Here is a 17,742-nt window from a genome sequence, read left to right on the forward strand (position 1 = left end):
AGGACGTAAACTCTAGTTAAGGTAGCTGAGGAGAAAAGTCAAGCTGGTGCAGAGTGCTCAGTATAGTTCACATGCGAATCCTATCCACAACTGAGAGGGATTTTGAGAGTCTTTAGGACTGATTACTTGGGTTTGCAACAGCACAAACATCCATAGCCTAGTAAAAGGAATAGGTGGTGGCAATTTTAACTGAGCTTGCATCAGTATCAGATAAACACTACAGCTGAATGGCAAGGCATAACAGAAAGCCTGCAAGACATGCTTTAAAGTACAATGCCTGCAGTTCGCGTAACGGGATTTGTCAACAAACCCAGCAGGCCTGCCTGGAAGTTGCAACTTGTTTCCATGTACAGCATCTTTCTGGAGTACACATCCTGCACACACTCCCATGAGAAAAAAAAAGTTAGCTGCTATCATTATAAGATGCTACTTCTTCCACTGAATGCCATACTTTTACAGATGGATAAAAATGACAAGATACTGACACTGGCAAAAACTCACATGTGATCTTACTCTCATCTTCTTCCCTCGTCTCTTCCTTATCAGATGCTTGCGTCTCTTCAGCTGTATCCCTGAACTCTTCTTCCCAGCAAACGACTTTGACTGAGTTCTTTTTTTGCCTCCTACTTTCCGTCTCCTACCTGATGGGACAAAAGACAAGTATATGGCTGTGTGCTGGCACTGCATTTTACCCTGTTCTCCCCTTTTCATTCCTCCATGGAACACAAAGCAGCTCAAGGAGACCTACAGTGTGCTGAAACAGCAAAAACAGCAGAGCTGAAAAAGTGAAATCACTAGGATTTATTTAAAAGCAACCTTCAAGAGACTTCTGGGCAGAGATGGCAGAAGGAAAGAAGAAAATGCATGTGGTATACTTCTGTAGCTGCACAGGTATAGCAGCATACAGCTAATTTAGAGTATTTTGTATGATTCAGACTTATCTTCCCAAAGCTTTAATTCTTGCAGATGGGAACCACAAAACGTGTCCCATTTCCTTACCTGTTTTTCTTCTATGCCTAGCAGGAACTCGTGGTGTAAGAGGACGCTGGTAGACAGCTGTGTTTAGGCCTGCTACAACTTCCTCAATTGTTTCATCCAGAGGAGAGGGCATGAGGTGCCCTGGCATGTGCTGCATGGAGGATTAGAAGGTACATGATATAGGTATCTACAGATCCGCAACAAGTTAGTTATAAAAATATTTGGTGAAAAATGCATTTGAGATTCAAATGAGACGCACTCGTGTCACCAAGCTGCCAATTAAGCAATTATGTCACTTATCTCACCTACTGACTGTCATACTAAAGAGAACATGACCTTGCTCTTCAGCCTCCCTCAGTATTACAAGTCATGGCTAGCCTAACTCTGATTCTTTAAATAAGAACAATTTCCAAGACTGACATTTCTTCAATGAAAAAGTTAACTTAAAAACCTTCCCAAATCCAGCTAACTGTTCTCTGGTTCATGACGCAGCAAAATGCAAGGAGCAAAAACTGAAAAGCCAACACAGTACGGGTTCCCTGTTTTAAACTCCCAATTATTTAGGTCAGATTTACCTAATGCTGTGAAACATGTCCAGAGACAGCATTTCAAATGCACACCTCGGGGAACTCAATGAAATGGCAGGTGTGAGTTCCCCTCCAGAACATCACTTCACCAAGATAAGCAGGGGCTACTCCTACAAAATTCAAATTCATCTTCCTCTCTATACTCAAGAGTCAACCACATTTGAAGCATTTGGATTCTGAATCACCAGCCTCAGAATGTGAACTCAAAGCCTTCTTGCCGGACTTTCTGGTGGAAAGACGTTAAGAGCAGCTGTGTTAAGCTGGCCATGGCCACACCAACCATATTCCCAAAATGTCACAGAATCATAAAACGGTTTGGGTTGGAAGGGACCTTTAACGGTACCTAGTCCAACACCCCTGCCATAGGCAGGGACGTTTTCCCTATCCCCTCTCCTTTCTTCAAGGAACTACAATGCCTCAAGAATTGATAAAGCTTCATTTGAGGGTAGCAGATGCAAAGATGCCACTGACGTTACAGATCATTCACTACGTGTACATTCTACCAGAGTATATTCATCAGATCCTTGTACATTTACAAAATGTATATGTGGCACAAACACTAGAAGAAAATGGCTTTAGAGTATCTTGCAGCGGCAAAGAAGTTTCAAACCACAAAATGTTTGAAAATACAATACACCAATGGAAATACATGTCAATTCATCTTACTACGGAAGTAATTTTGCCAGGTTTCTGTGCGTCACAAATACATGCTCCAAACTATATTACTGAGCTATTTTTATTGGTTCGCCATTGTTTTAAGTATCCTGGGTTCCAATAAATCTTATGCAAGGTTCTCCGATTTGTAAGAGAACGGGATGGAGTAAACAAAGCCCTGAACATTAGTCTAAACACATTTATTTTCTAGAAGGACCTAAAATAGTGCATTTAGTTAACCATCACTAGTTTAGGCACCTACAGAACAACAGATGAATTACAAAACAAACTGCCCCCCATCCCCCCCAAACACTAAAGCCTTCCGAGGATCTGAAATCAACATCTCTCTATGCTTTGAGGACAAGAGCTTATATATTTCTTCACCATTGGAATTAAACTTGAGTAAACTCAAGGTACAAGCTAGTGTGCATCTTAGATGCACTTTTATTCAGAGACAAAGGGAATAAGTAATAGTGGCTTTCTAGGTATAGTTTCTAATAATCTTTCTAGGTATAGTTTGTAGTAACTATTTTCCTTCTGTCAAGTCAGATCTTCCTCTTCCTTTCAAAAGTTGTCAAATTTGATAGAAATGTGTGAAATTCTACAGCAGCACTAATGAAGAACCAATTAATATATTACTAGTCCCATGGAGGTTATTTACAGGTTTCACACTAAGTCACCATACACTCCTGTGCAATTTAAGGCTCTTTATAATTATGCAAGTAACAGGCAGAGTGCTCTGGCTGAAGCCAGAGGGCAAAGCAGGCAGGAGATCCCCAAGTTTGAAGGCTCTCAGTTTGAAGCATACCAATTATTACCTAAAGGATCACAATTATCCCAGCCAGCAGAAACATCTAGAAATATCTCAGTAGTCACCTTTAGTAAACTGTTCGACGAGTAAAGGATTTGAGGGACCCTGGGTATTTGGGATACTTTCTCACAAAGATTCTCTGGTACCTGTTAATGTGGTTTAACTCACAGTGCCACATCACTGAGAACAGTGGCATATGGGGTTTTTTCTCTTAAATAAGAGGCTGATTTTCACAAACATGGAAACCTTAAAAATACATTTTTCTCTTCAGTTTGGCTGAAGGTGGCCAACAGGTTCTACTGCTATGGGAAGGGGGGTAGGAGGACAAACAAGCAAATACACAAATGTCAAATAAACATGCCGTGTCCCTGCAAAAAAGCACGATGAAAAAACAGAAGTGGTGCATAAATGTGCATTAACAGCCACTGGGAATACAATTTTGCTCACAGCTCAGGTGATAAAAATGCAGATTAAGAGAGGAAGCTAAAGCAGATTTCAAAATAGAGTGTCTTGGTCTTATGGTGCACTCAATCTGCACATGTTCTACATCTCAATTTAAAAGAACTCCACAACTGCTAACCATTGCGCTACGGACAGTCAACAGAGATATCTGAGCTACTTAAGGGGGACTTATTTCAACTCTTCTACAAGGTTCTTCCAGAGTCTCATTAGCAAATACTCCTAAATACCTGAATTTGCTGTGCTGTTGTTATCCGGTTTCTGTTCACTGTTTCCCTAACTCGTTCGCTCTGCCGAGTTCTGGCTATAACTCGGGTTCGGACTTGAGGGCGTGGCCTACTGGTGGTAGGAACATCATCATTCTCCACAAGGGCAGCAACCTCCTCTTCACTGACATGACCTGTATCTTGAAAGAAAACATGCCCATGTCACTTTTCTTTTTATAGGTGAAAGCATTTCAAGAATTTTGGACAAAATTGGTATTGCATTTCTTAAACCAAACACCTTAAAAGGCAGACATTATCCTCTCAAAAGGAAATGAGCAGAAACCACTGCTTCAGACTGTTACACAGAAATATGATTTTCTAGATAACAGGAATTTCTGCTACCTTGGCAATCTGAGGTCAGGATACTAATAAATTCTTTCCAATGTAATACAATGCAGTCACACTGAAGTGCTGGGCTAGCCTCAGAAAGGTTAAAGAATGCTTGTAATAAGCAGCTCCACAGCTTGTAACTGCAGATGAAAACCTTAATAAACAAGATCCTCTTATCAGTCAAGAGTTCAAGTCAACTCTTTAGCTTCAAGAGAGAATGCCTATTAAAACAATTATTTAAAACAGATAAAACCAGGGGTTAAATATCTCTTCAAAACAACACATGCTTCACATCATATAAGTCATGAGAAAAATATTTACTTTGACAGGATACCACAAAACCCTTACCTGCAGCTGCACCGATTTCTATGGGGACACAGACTGGACAGAACCATTCATCTACAGGGACTTCACTCAAAGGTGGATTAAGGCATTCCATGTGATACCTTGATAAAATAAGAAAAAAAAAAAAATATATCAAACTACGTGCTCCTTACAAAGGGAAGAGAGTCTTTTACCTCTATCCACACGCTAGGTTAAGGCACATGTTTTCTTAAGCTTGAAACTATGATCTATGCACCAGCTTCTACTAATCTCCAGAAAAACAATGCCACCTGATAGCTATATAAGGGTCTTCAATTCTAAGTCACCATACACTCCTGTGCAATTTAAGACTCCTTATAATTATGCAAGTAACAGGCAGAGTGCTCTGGGTAAAGCCAGAGGGCAAAGCAGGCAGGAGATCCCCAAGTTCATTTAATTGCACTCTTGCACCCAACCACACAGAAGCACAAAGACTCTGTGTGCCCAAGCAGTCTGGCCAGGATTATTTGTGTGCAATGCAGAGCGCAAGAGACACTGGCCATCAAGTCCTCAGTACATCTCTTGGGCTCTGTGACTGGCAGTGAAGGACTGATTTCAGACTTCTTTCTTGTACCTTTAAAGAATGAATGGACACTTTTGGGGACCTTCTGCCTCATTATTTTGTCTCAGTCCTCACAAACAATAAGAGAAATTAGAGCTATGAGATGAAGGAATTTTTATCATGGATGTATCCCCGTTCTTCATCTTCTTGACACCTATCTGTATATCAGTGTTACTCTCATCTTGCTATTTGATAACCTGAATGAAGTTACACATTAATGTGCCATGCCATTAATGCAATTAACAGTTTTTCTACTGTTTGTTCAAGTGTCTAGACACACGCACTTTTGTATTCATACCAAACTTAGTGCTATTGTTACACAGTTCAGACAGTTATATTGTCACATTCCAAGAAGTCTTACCTGAAAATGGTTTAAATGAAAAAAAGATTTGATTACTTAAACCATAACTTAAATTACTAAAATAATAGCATTGTACCACATTTTAAACATTGTGTCTAGCTAAAAGAAATGGAAATACAGGATGACTCCACTGACTTAAGAATTGTTGGCAAAAATAACTGATAAAATTTTCACTCCTAATGTCAGGTGACACAGAAAATGTAGAGGAATAAAACTAGGATTTGAAGCAACCTATTCTACATTTTTCTAGAGTTAATGTCAGCCACAGAGAGACAGTAAAGACTATAAGTTCTTTCTTCTGGAAGTGCTAACTCTAGAAGTCACACATTTATAAAGAACTTATTTTAGAAAAAAATATAATAAAAATCAAAATACTGTATCAGACTTGGGGGAAAAAAAATATCAGAGGAACTACTGAGAGACCACAAAGGAAAATCTGAAGCAATACCTTGAGTTCAGATAAGGCTTATGAAAGTTCAGGAAAATTGAAAGACATGACTTCAGATAAGACCTATGAAACACTGGTTTTGGTTAAGTATTTTAAACTTAGTTTTCTGATGACATACTTAACAATATTTAGTGTCCCTGATTTTGTCTCTTCTCCAGGAGGTAAATCAGTGTATAGGGACACTACTGAACCAAGGCAAAACTAGACTTAGCAGATATCTAGTTAGCTTGCTAGAAGTAATTTTTGAAAGATCATTTTACATATTTATTGCAGGCAAGTATCCTGGGTAACTTTTGACATCATCAAATTGACAACGCTGCAAGACTGATTAAACAGTAAAAGAGCTTTAAATTCTAGCAGAAGAATGTAGGCCCAAAGTTGTGTTTAAGTAGAGGCATCAAGATACTTGAACACTTGTTTTATTAATCTAAGAGGGGGAAAAAATATGTTAGAGACAGAAATGAGCAAGAGTAAGGAAATAACTTAATAGTTCTGTCTATAAAGAAAAGACCTCAAAACAAGCACTCCTCCCACACAGTACTAATGCTCAGTCATTTGGGACAAGTCATGCACCCTCTCAAGGAGACATAAAGGGTATATACTTTTCAGCCTTCTTGCACTCAGATGTTGCATGGATGAGCACAAACAACTTCATCACCTGTTCGGTGATGCTGCTACGTGACCAGAAAAGGTTCTATCACATCACGGGGATGTCTGCACTATAAGGACATGGATACAAATCTGGCCACATGATGAACCTGAAAAGAGCTCTGAGGGGCAGCCTACAGACCAGATAGTGCCTGTGGACCAAACACTGGCCAGCCCCACAGTGCCATCTGCAATCATTCAGGTGCTACATTCGTTTCAACCTTTCTTACCCTGCATCACAGCCATCACACAGCAGCAGGCGATCCTCACGGTCACTTCTGCCACACACCTCACAGAAGGTTGGATCGTCCTCCTCATCATCGTCGTAATAACTCTGAGTATTCGCGTTCTCAGCAGGAATCTAAATAAGAGGGATTCACATTTCATACAGAACATGGCACTTTCTAAAATCCATTGTCACATCAAATACCAGAGCCTTCATTTAGTTCTTTCAGAACATCAAGGACCAAATGCTTGACAATATCTACTGAACTTGCCTGCTCTCAGACACCACCTACAGAGAACTACATTTTAAGAAAAAGTGAAACCAAAATTAAACCAAAAATAAGATCTAAAGTAGTCAGACAAAAAAGAAAACCCCGAAAACAAAAGAGAGCAAAATTAGCGCTATTCCCACCTAAACATATGATTTAAATGATAATTTGCACTTCTTTTAAAATGCAAACACTTAAAAATAAACCATCGGTTTATGAAAACAGAGCATCAAACTCCATGATGTCCCCTGAAAACCAACATGTTTCTGATATTAATAAAAAGCAATGACAGCTCTTCAATATTCTTTTGTGAGAGACTACTGGCACACTCAACCTGTGCCTTCAAGAGCTCTACTATTGCCTTGCGCCTCTCTCCCCTCACAAACCCAACTGCTACACAGCGTAGATGAGTACAAGACATAAGGAAGAGATAACACATAACGTTGATTATTCCTATTCTTATTATAACAGCACGTGCAGTATACGTGGCAAGTTCCCCCATGTGGACAGGATTTTAAAGGCAGAACAGCTTAGAGTCAAACATCCATTATGCAAAAGAGGCAGTTATGAAATCCACCTTTTTGCCATCAGAAACAATGGCACACTTCAATCCACACACAATACTGCAGGAAACATGATCAAAGAGGAAGAAAAATTGTAACAGTTCCTTAAAAGGCCATCTCAAAATAGTTAAGAAATAATCCATCAAGATGCCAAAAATGCTAGAAGTATAAACCTTTGAATGGGTATTTTAAATTTTTTTTAATTGGCCTTGTTGCTTGGTAGAGTAGAAAGCTTACCTTTTCTACGATTTGACCACCTAAACATGTCCGAATGATAATGTAGTTAAAACAGATTCGATCCACTGGACAGGAATTTGCATTCTAGAAAGAAAAAAAAACAAACCACACCATTCAGTTAATTAAAACCTCTCTTGATTTCATTTTTTAAATGGAAATATTAAATTATTACTGTAATAAGCATTAAATTAATGTAGTAATCATTTTAGCAGCTATTGGTCTTGATACTTTAAGTACTTAAATCTGATTTATGTGGCTTACAAACAACCCCTTGTATCAGAGAAAACATGCATTTTTAGAAACGTGATTATATCAGTTATTTAATTATTATTCAATTGCCAAAGCAACAAAGTTCTTCCAAACATTGCCTTGAAATAGTGCTCATGTTTTATGGCATTTTCTTTCTTTTGGGCAAATATATTTAGTAAGAGCGATACTTTTTTCAATTTAACTACTGTTACTGTGGCATGTTTAAATGATCACTGTCACAAGAGACCTCCATTCAACAGTCACAACACAGAACTCAACAAGACATAAACACAGGTATACAGAGAAATATATACACAGAGAAAACCACTTGCTTATGACATGACAGCTTTCAGAGAACAGAATAGATCAGAACAGGTATAAGAAAAACAGATCCACGCTTCACAAACCTGAGTCCTGCCAAATAGAGCAGTAAACCAGGTCTGTGTAAAAAAGCTTAAGCAAGCAAATATAAATATTACAGTTCTCATTACAGCATGATCAGAGGGGAGAGAGCAAAGCACACCAGAAGGCCACATGACATCAGGGACAAAACAGCTCACCTTAGACCACTCCACAATGCAGTCCAAGCAGAAGAAATGGGAACAGTTCTCAGGAGTCCCAACAGGCTGATCCGTAAACGTATTGAGGCAAATGGGGCAGGTTTCACCATCCTCATCAGAGGAAATGCCCACTCTGCTTACACGTGGCTCTAATTTCAGAGAATCAGCCAATCTCTTCTCAGCGGCCTCAGTTTCTTCCTCATCATCATCTTCAAAATCTTAAAAAGCGAGACAAACAGCTATTGTGTGCTGCAGGGCTTCAGCAGTGAGGGCAGAGGGGGTGGGCAGGATGGGGCACCACGTTCACAGAAAATTCCAAGTAAACTTATTTTATGGGTCTACAAGGGCAAAGTACAACCTCCCCAATTTGAGGCAATATTTTTTGCCGTTTTCTTTTTTCTAAATCCCTTCACTCAAAAGCAATGAACTACTCTGACTGAAAATAATGCCTGATAATGTGGCTAATCTTGCAAGAGATTTAAAGGACAGACAGCAGAAAAACAAACAGATTATCAAAACAAGAAGAAAGTAGGATATGTGAGGCTATCACTGAAGTAAAAAAAATAAAGTTATACAAGAGATATTATGTATCCAGTTTTTTGCTTGTTTGGTTGGTTTGTTTCTGTTTGGTTTTTTTTCAATAGATGCTTCAGAGAACAAGCAGCAGGAACATGCTCACTTGCAGAAGAACAGGTTAGAGATAGAAACAGTAAATCATTATTTTGATAGTCAAGGGATTTGGATGCCCAGCTGAAGATTGCATAAATAAGCTTGGTTTGAGTAAAATTATTTTAAACACTCAACACACATTGCTGAAAGGTGTTTTTATTCTTGGTACAAAATACAGAAACGTGTGTTAGTCTTTCCCTAAAACCTGTGAAATACGTTGACATTTTCAAGAAGCAGTGAAAAGTTACCTATGAAAACCTCCCACTTATTTCGTTTTTTGTTTGTTTGATTTTTGGAGGGGTGGAGGGTAGCTTTATTTTTTTTAATAACGAAAATGGGGTCCTTGTCTTTTCTGTTGGATTCTCCTGTCTGGACACAGCAGAGAATACTCTAAATGATGGATCAATAAAGCTTTTTGGCACCTGGCATTAACTTTTTGGTCTGTGTTCTAATCAGTCTAACTAGTAACTTGGAAAACTGTGCTCTTGGCTTCCCAACAAGCTTTGAGATGTGACAAAAAAATATTTTTTTTCTATCCAAATAATAATCTGAGTGTAGCAGTTTCAGAAGTACATGCATCTACAGAGCACAGTTTCAGTAAAATGAAAAAATCCAAGTAACATCCACACTCCTTTTTCAAAGAAAAATCAATCAAGTCTTCTTCCCTCCTCCCTAGGTTTCACAGCAATAGTGATTTATTTCCAAAACTCCCCATCACAACATTCATTTTAGAGCCCCATGCCAAAGCAAACAAACATACATGCTTTTTTGAAGTGAAAAAACAGCATGAGCCATTGCTGTGATTTTGACTTTTCTTCCACTCCTGGTGGGGCACGTTCACTCCTACTGACTATAACTAGCAGATGGTCTTCAAACATACAAATGATTTATAAACCTAGAAACTGGGAAATAGTCCTTGTTTGTTTATTACTGTAGGATTTGGGCACTGGCCTGACACAGCAGCATCTGTGGGTTTACATTTCACGGTTAGTATCTGGAGGAAAGCTTTCATCCAACTATTAAAAAAAAAGCCTGTTAATGCACATTAGCAGACCTACCTAAGTCTTCATCTTCACTTTCTTCGCTGTTGTCCTCATCGCCCTCTTCCTCAGTGCCATCTTCTTCCTCTTCACTTCTGGTATCATCTTCTGAACTACTGCTTTCTTAAAAAGAAAAGAGGAAAATATCTATTTGATGCAGACAGACAAGCAGAACAGTGAAGGACACACCAGGATTCCTACGCAGGATGTTATATATGAAGTGAAAGCCCAAATTTCCTCAGTGGTATCAAAGCTGCCTGTTCTAAGAAATTCCAGGGAAGCATGCCAGCAGTCTGAGATGCAGAATTTATAAAGCAAACAAAAAAAGAAAAAAAGTCAGAGAAAAATAAATAAATGGTCACAAATATCTCTTTACTTCTCTTTAGAAGTTAAACCAATAGGTTCTCCCAACCTAGAACTAGAAGTGTGCACAGAGAGGCTGCATTTACCTGTTTCACTGAGGAGCACGAAACTTGGTCTTCTGCTCTTGCTTGAAGCAGCATTCTTGTTGATCAGTTCATCCTGGCTGTCATCATCCATGGCAGGACATTGGGACTCTCCTCCCTGCAAGAAAGCAGACTTCAGTGAGGCAGTGCACCACCTACACAAGCAGAGCAGGCATCAGCCTGGCAAAGAACATCCAATGCATCTGTGGAGATGCAAATGGTAGAAGGGACATTGCTCTACAGCAAAGGATCCTCACACCAATTAGTTTTTTCAGTTTCAAGTCAGAGTTGCCTACAGGTAAGCAGTTATCGTTACCTCAAGTTTCACAGCCCTGTTGAGCTAGATGAAACCAGCTGCTTGTGAAACTCGGTTTAGGTGAAAGATTCAGCTTTATCTTGGGCTCCTAGATGACACAAAAATATATAACCAGAACTCCCCACTGAAAATAGGAATAGAAAACCAAAACCATCCTGTGGACTAGCAATAAAATGCAAAAATGAAAGGCAATCGAGACCTTTTGACCAAGGCCTAACAGCATGACAGTATGTGTTTCAAATCAAAATACTTTTTTTCTTTTAAGTTGAGCAAGATAGAGAAGAAACATTACATATTTTAAGTCTTTTGAAAAAAAGGCCTTTTCACAGCTCTGTCACAAAATAGAGAAGTGTCAGACCTCACCACCATTATTCTACAGGAAGGAGATGACTTGATTTGGTGCATATTAACTATGCAATCACATTCATTACTGTGAATTAGCACAGACTGGAAATAAATCTGACAGATACTGACATCTGTCTCATGAGCCGAATTCAAGGCAATCAAAATATATAACACTACAAAGCATTAAGAAAGAGATCCCTGCAAACTTCTATGAGCAACTCATGGGAAAATGTAATTAATTGACACTTAAAGCTAGATGGCATATCTCAATTAAAAAAAAAAAAAAAAAAAAAAAGAAGAAGGATTATTCTACAAGCATGCCAAAAAAGTTTCAATCTGGAGTTCTCATCCCACTCTCCCTGCTCCACATTACATAGCTTGCATATTAAGAGAATTTTTGGAACAAACTAGGTTTTATTCAAGTGCTCTTGATGTGTACCTTTACTTGCATGGTCTGGTTTTGAGCCATATAGCACAGCTCTGCACTTAAGACCCTTAAAAATGCAGGTTTCGCTAAACTAGACTAGACTGCAAATGGAGCCTTCATTAAACGCTCAGGGTAAAAAAAAACAAAACAAAACAAAAAAAAGCAAGAGCTAAGAAAAAACAATTCAGCCCCAACACAATCAAGTTTTTGGTAAAGATTTCTCCTAACTTCAGTAAGAATCTTGCCTAGAGGTTTAAATCTTTAGCTAAATTTGTGGCTGTTAACAGTACTGTGTTTAAAAACTTTTTTTTATGGCTGAAAACACAGAAACTCATCAAAAGCCAATCACTCCATGAGGTAACTGAAAAAAAAATAGGAAGAACGCTATTTTTCAAATTTCAGCATGTGTGTGCGTATGAATTATTCAAACAAATTAAATTATATAATATCCTCCCAAAAGCTAAGTTAACCATGCAAAACTTGTGGTGACATTTGAGCCAGAATACATGAGGGCAGAGATTGGTTGCACCATGCAGGGCAGCAGCAGGCCTATTATGTACACAGCAGGAATTCAAACAGCGTATTTAGATTTTATGCAGAACCTCTGCCTGTATCACTCCTCCACTGGCAAGCTGTGGGAACAGAGCGGGTTCCTGCCTGGCTGTCACTGCCACATCCAGCCAGAGACAGCATTCTGAGGCCAACCACAGCTGCTGTGGGGGCAAACTGGGAATGAGCCTCCACTTTGCTGCTAAAATGACCTTAATTCCCCTGCTCCCTAGTTCTCCTTAAAGCAAAGCAATAAAAAGATCCTTTCCTGACTGTGCCTTTTTTTAAAAGTGATTCCCACAAACCACAGTTCTGAACACCTTATACTAAATCACTGTTGTGCAAACAGCATGCATTTCTTCACTGTTGTGGAATAAAACAACTACTCATGTTATTTTCGCCCTGCTACCCCACAGAAGGATATCCTTTAAGCACAGAGGCAAACAAATCACCACTCGTGATGTGACAATCTAAACTGACATATTTATGCTGCAAATGCAGGCTTCTACTTTGCTCTGAGGCAGAACTCGGAGTTAAGGAAAATCTGGTATTACAGCAAACAATCAAGTCTTCAAATCCTGTCAGTAAAAAAAAAAAAGCCTCTTTTGTGGACAGTTGGGAAGAGTCAAGGAGAAACAAAACAAAATGAAGTGAATTTGAGATTTGAAGCACATCATAAATCTTACTTTAGGAAAAACCTTTTCCAAACTGGGCAGCTCCTCTTAAAAAACACAACAAATCAAACCAAAAACAAACAAACGAACAAAAAAAGGAAACCAAAGTTGACCTAATGAGAGCTTTTTCTCCTATTTTTTAAGAACAATAAACAGCATTTCCAAGGTTTTTTGTTTGTGTTTGTTTGTTTTGTTTGTTTTTTTCCTTATGGAAGGCAAAACACAAACACATTTATTATAAACTTCAGAAAGCTCACCCACCTACCTATACAAAAGCCCAGCTTTTGTTCCAGCACTTACCACATCAGAATTTTTCGAAGCCCTACCGAGCTAGAACCAGCAGATATAAAATAGATAGGAAGCATTTTTATTACTATTAGGTAAACCAAGAAGTTTGGTTAGAAGAGGACTGTAGTAATCCCTCTGAGACAAACCTTAACTACACACTTCCATAACATAAAAGCCCAGATTGCTGAAAAGCAACTGGTTATCCCTGTTCCAGAGGTATCAAGGACCTACCCTCACCATTGTACCCAACCCCTCTCCGCTCGCTCACTTGGAAAATGTGCAGAACTCCCTTTGGCAGCGGACGCTCTCCCATCTGCTGATCCTCTCTTCTGCATCCCACTTAAAGGACTCTATTCAAAGTAAGGAGTCAGGCTCTTCTCAGTGGCAAACAATGATAGGACAAGGGGCAATGGGATCAAGCTGGAACACAAGAGGTTCCACTTAAATTTGAGAAAGAACTTCTTCTCAGTGAGGGTGACAGAGCACTGGAACAGGCTGCCCAGGGAGGTTGTGGAGTCTCCTTCCCTGGAGACATTCAAAGCCCGCCTGGACACATTCCTGTGCGACCTCACCTAGGCGTTCCTGCTCCAGCAGGGGGATTGGACTAGATGATCTTTTGAGGTCCCTTCCAATCCCAAACATACTGTGATACTGTGAATTAAGGTGCTTCCCCACCAGGCAGCTCCCAAACGCAGACGCAGGGCAACCTGGCCGGAGATCCCTTGTCTTTTGGCTCAAAACCACTAACAAAAGGTGTCACCACTTACAGTAAAGCCCATTTCAGTTCCCTGGGCAGGCGAATCATTTACACGTTGGTAGTCTGCGCACAGCACATCCAGTATTTGAATTACAGGTTGCACACTAGGTCTGCCAAAGGCAGACACCGTACTCCTTAATGTCTGTCTGTTCTCAAATTCTCATTTAAAAGAACCTCACAATATTTTACTGAAATACCAAAAGCAATGAGTGCATGACAGGTGTTCAATCGCTTTACACGTTCAAGCACATTTTCCCCAGCCCTAGGTTCCCTGTGCAAGGGCACAACCTCACAAGGGCCAAGCTGGATTCGCACTGAGCGCTGTGTGCCTACTGCAGCACAGCTGCTGCTGCAATATAAATTGTAAGCCTGGGCTTTGCTATTAAAACAGATTACATTTTTACAACGAGCTGCCTTAAGTAATTTTAATTGTATAATCAAATAGCAATTACAAATACTTTCTTCAAGCCATATTAGCAATAGGGTTTTCTGTCGGCTTTAAGAACAAAGATTATTATTTCCTCCAGAATAAGTGTTTATCAAACAAGCACTTCAGTAAACACATAGCTTTTTTGAATCAAGATCTTTACACATTACCACGAATCAGTATTTTAATGTATTTTGAGTATGTTCCAGCTAGAAGGGAAGTGCAGGTTTCTAACCAAAAGAGGAGACATGGTCTGCAAAACACACTCAAGCTCCATCTCATTCTGACACGAAGCTGACAGAGCTACCTAAACCAGGGAGTGACTCTTTGAGTCAAACACACCTTTCCACCACCAATTCCCTTCATCACCAACTTCTTACCATAGTTTCTAGTTTTCAGAAATGGAAGAGCTACTAGACAAGGCATTTATTTTAATCTGCTTGGGTAACATTCAGGGTAATGTTCCTCCTGTTCTACTCTGCCCTGGTGAGGGCGCATCTGGAGTACTGCATCCAGTTCTGGGCTCTCTGGTTTAAGAAGGACAAGGAATTACTAGAGGGAGTCCAGTAGTGGGCTACAAAGATTATTAGGGGCCTGGAGCATCTGAATATGGTGCGACTAGTATCTGCCACCACCACATTCTAAAGGTAAAAGAGGAACTAGTCAGAAAAGTGTTCAAATTTACAAGAGGCTCCTACAGCCTAAAGTCACACAATGCAAACCTAGTGTGCACAGGAAGCTTTAAAAAAAAACCGTCTAAATCTGAATTTAGATCCAACTTCCCCCTGTTTAAATTATAAAAATATTAATTCTTACATACCACTATCAGAACTCTCTATGTAATTATTTAAATAATGGAAATGCCTAAGAACTTAACAAACAAGGCACAGAAAATTAATCCCAGGGTAGGTAAGGGAGTACTTACCATTCCCCCATCTTGGTCTTGCCCTAAATTTAGCCACCCTAAATTCCAGGCCCAAAACTGTCCACCAAAGCCATTCCAGAAGCTGACACTGCACCCATCAGGGAGTTTGTAATGCAAACAAAGCAACACACGGGTTTTGCAAAGGCACTCTTGAAGTGTGGCATCTTACCCAGAGGAGCAGCTGAGTGTTTTGTACCTCTGTATTCAAAACAGTAGCCAAGCTGTATGCAGCTCCCAGCCTGCAATTCCCTGAAACCACTGGCTCCATCTCCAGCTGTGAATCAAACACTCTCTAACGCTGCACATCCTCCTCTTTTCTAACAGGGTTATTTTCTTAGAAAGAGTCACCCTCACTAGTGAGTTCCTGTTCAGCATCAGTCTTTAACACTATTCCCATCTTTAAAGTACAGTTTTCCCTGCTGTTTATGGGCACAGTTGGAAGGAAAAGCCAAACCAAACAAACAAAAAAAACCACCAACCAAACAAAAAACCCAACAACAAACACAACAAAAAACCCCAAAGCCACAACCAAACCGAAACGAAACCAAACAAAAACTACCACCACAACACAAAAAAAAAAAAAAAAAACGCCACAAAACCAAACCCACCCCAACCCCCCTATTTAAACGACCTTTTTTTTCTGGGCATAACAAAGGAAACAAGATCTACTGACCTAAAGGAAATAACACAGCTAACACCTCTGCAACGCATCAGCAACGCATCCATGCAACAACCAGCAGGGGACTCGATGGTGTTTGTGGGTCCCTTCCAATTCAGGACACTCTATTCTGTTGTGAAGACGCACACCCACCCCATTGTTACACAGCTTAAAATCCCGTCAGGAAGGCACAAGGCCCTCAAGGAAGTTTTCAAGCCCAATCATGCTTTTGCAATAGGCTAATGCGTGTTAAAAAACGCTTGCACAAAAACCTCGTTTCTACTTGTTAGCCCTTGGCCACTAAGACCCATTGAAGAAAGCCGAAATAGCTTTTAACTTCTAACGCGCTCACCCGTGCACCGCAAACAAGAGGAGGGGGGGGTGGACGCCGAAACACATGAAGCTGCCTGCGCCGCCGCGCCGGATCGCTCCCCAGGCCGGCGCCGTTAACGGCGCACACAGAGACGCCTCCGCGCGCTTGGCAACGGCGCTTCCGCGCGCTCGGCAACGGCGCCTCCGCGCGCTCGGCAACGGCACCGCCGCGAGGCCGCTGCCCCGGAAACGCGGCTCTGGACGGCCCAGAACACTCCCCGGGCAGGGGTAGCCCCCCCCAGCAGCGGCGCCGCTCCGCCGCACATCCCGACAGCCGCCAGGCAGCTGCCGCCAGCGATTACCCGGAGAATAAACGAATAAAGACGCTTATAGCAACAAAACTGTATAAACAATCCCGTGTGCGGCGGGGCAATTTCCCTGCGGAGCTAGCACTCCGCCGCGGCGGGGAACAGCCGCTCCGCGCAACTCGGGCCCTCGGCCCGCTGCTGCCGCCGCCCGGCCCGGCCCGGCCCGGCCCAGCCCAGCCCAGCCCGCCGCCGCCCCCCTCCGCAAGCAGGCCTCGGTAGCCGCCCCGTCCCTGGGCACTCACGTGAGAAGAAGGGCACAGCGCTCACATAACCGGGCCCCGTAGCGGGTTGCTTGAACAGAAACCCCCTTACCCCGGCAGTGCTGCCGGCACACTTCCGGGTCACGAAAGCGCCGGTGGCAGCAGGACTGAACCACGACGCGGGCGTCGGCAGGGAGGCTCGGGAAGGAGAGAGGCAACAGGATAAACCATTCGCGGGAGGGGGGAGAGCAGCCGAAGGAGTGAACCATTGGAGGAGGGGTGCACCGGGTTGTACCACTGCGGACAGCGAAAGGGCGGGGCCACACCGCCCTGAGGGGAGGGAGCTCAGACCTAGCGGGCAGAGCCGCGCAGCACGGCTGCGGGGATGGGTGTGGCCGTCTCCCATCGGCGCCTCCTCGTTGCCCCTCAGAAGCAGGCCTGAGAGGGGCCTGGACATCCCAAGGGGGCTCGCTGTCCCTTCGGCCGGTGGACCTGGGCTTTGGGGTGGGGGGAGGGGGCGCAAAGGCCACCGAGCCGGGCGGGTGTCGAGGCCGCGAGGAGAGCGAGGGGCTGGGCCCGCGTGGCTACCTGCGCCCCGCGTGTCCGGAGATGGGTCACTGCTCACGGAGCTCAGCTCGGCAGCCCGCGCGGGCGGTGGCGGTGCCCCACCGTGGCACTTCAGGCTGAAGGCTGGGCTGCCGTCGTACCAGGGAAAGCCGCAGGGAAGGTCGGTGGACGGTGCTTTCCCAGCTCTTGGCGGCAGCGCGGCAG

The 17,742-nt window shown here is 42.0% G+C and overlaps 1 protein-coding gene across 3 annotated transcripts in view; it reads right to left on the reverse strand.

Moving 5' to 3' along the window:
* PHRF1 (PHD and ring finger domains 1) overlaps positions 1 to 17,131 on the reverse strand; it is a 29,020-nt gene extending 11,889 nt beyond the window's left edge. For 2 of the 3 annotated variants that reach the window (XM_065838323.2, XM_071809039.1), the window contains exons 1-10: positions 17,014 to 17,131; positions 10,729 to 10,843; positions 10,298 to 10,402; positions 8,571 to 8,788; positions 7,762 to 7,845; positions 6,698 to 6,828; positions 4,434 to 4,531; positions 3,720 to 3,895; positions 1,000 to 1,129; positions 502 to 641 (exon numbers count right to left, since the gene is read on the reverse strand). In XM_065838323.2, coding sequence (XP_065694395.1) covers positions 502 to 641; positions 1,000 to 1,129; positions 3,720 to 3,895; positions 4,434 to 4,531; positions 6,698 to 6,828; positions 7,762 to 7,845; positions 8,571 to 8,788; positions 10,298 to 10,402; positions 10,729 to 10,819 — 1,173 coding nt within the window. In that variant the 5' untranslated portion in view covers positions 10,820 to 10,843; positions 17,014 to 17,131. The remainder of the gene's footprint in view (positions 1 to 501; positions 642 to 999; positions 1,130 to 3,719; positions 3,896 to 4,433; positions 4,532 to 6,697; positions 6,829 to 7,761; positions 7,846 to 8,570; positions 8,789 to 10,297; positions 10,403 to 10,728; positions 10,844 to 17,013) is intronic. The other variant, XM_071809040.1, reaches the window with a different exon arrangement.
* Between the last annotated feature and the right edge of the window lie 611 nt (positions 17,132 to 17,742).

Source organism: Patagioenas fasciata, chromosome 5, assembly GCF_037038585.1.
Source record: "Patagioenas fasciata isolate bPatFas1 chromosome 5, bPatFas1.hap1, whole genome shotgun sequence".
NCBI lineage: Eukaryota > Metazoa > Chordata > Aves > Columbiformes > Columbidae > Patagioenas > Patagioenas fasciata.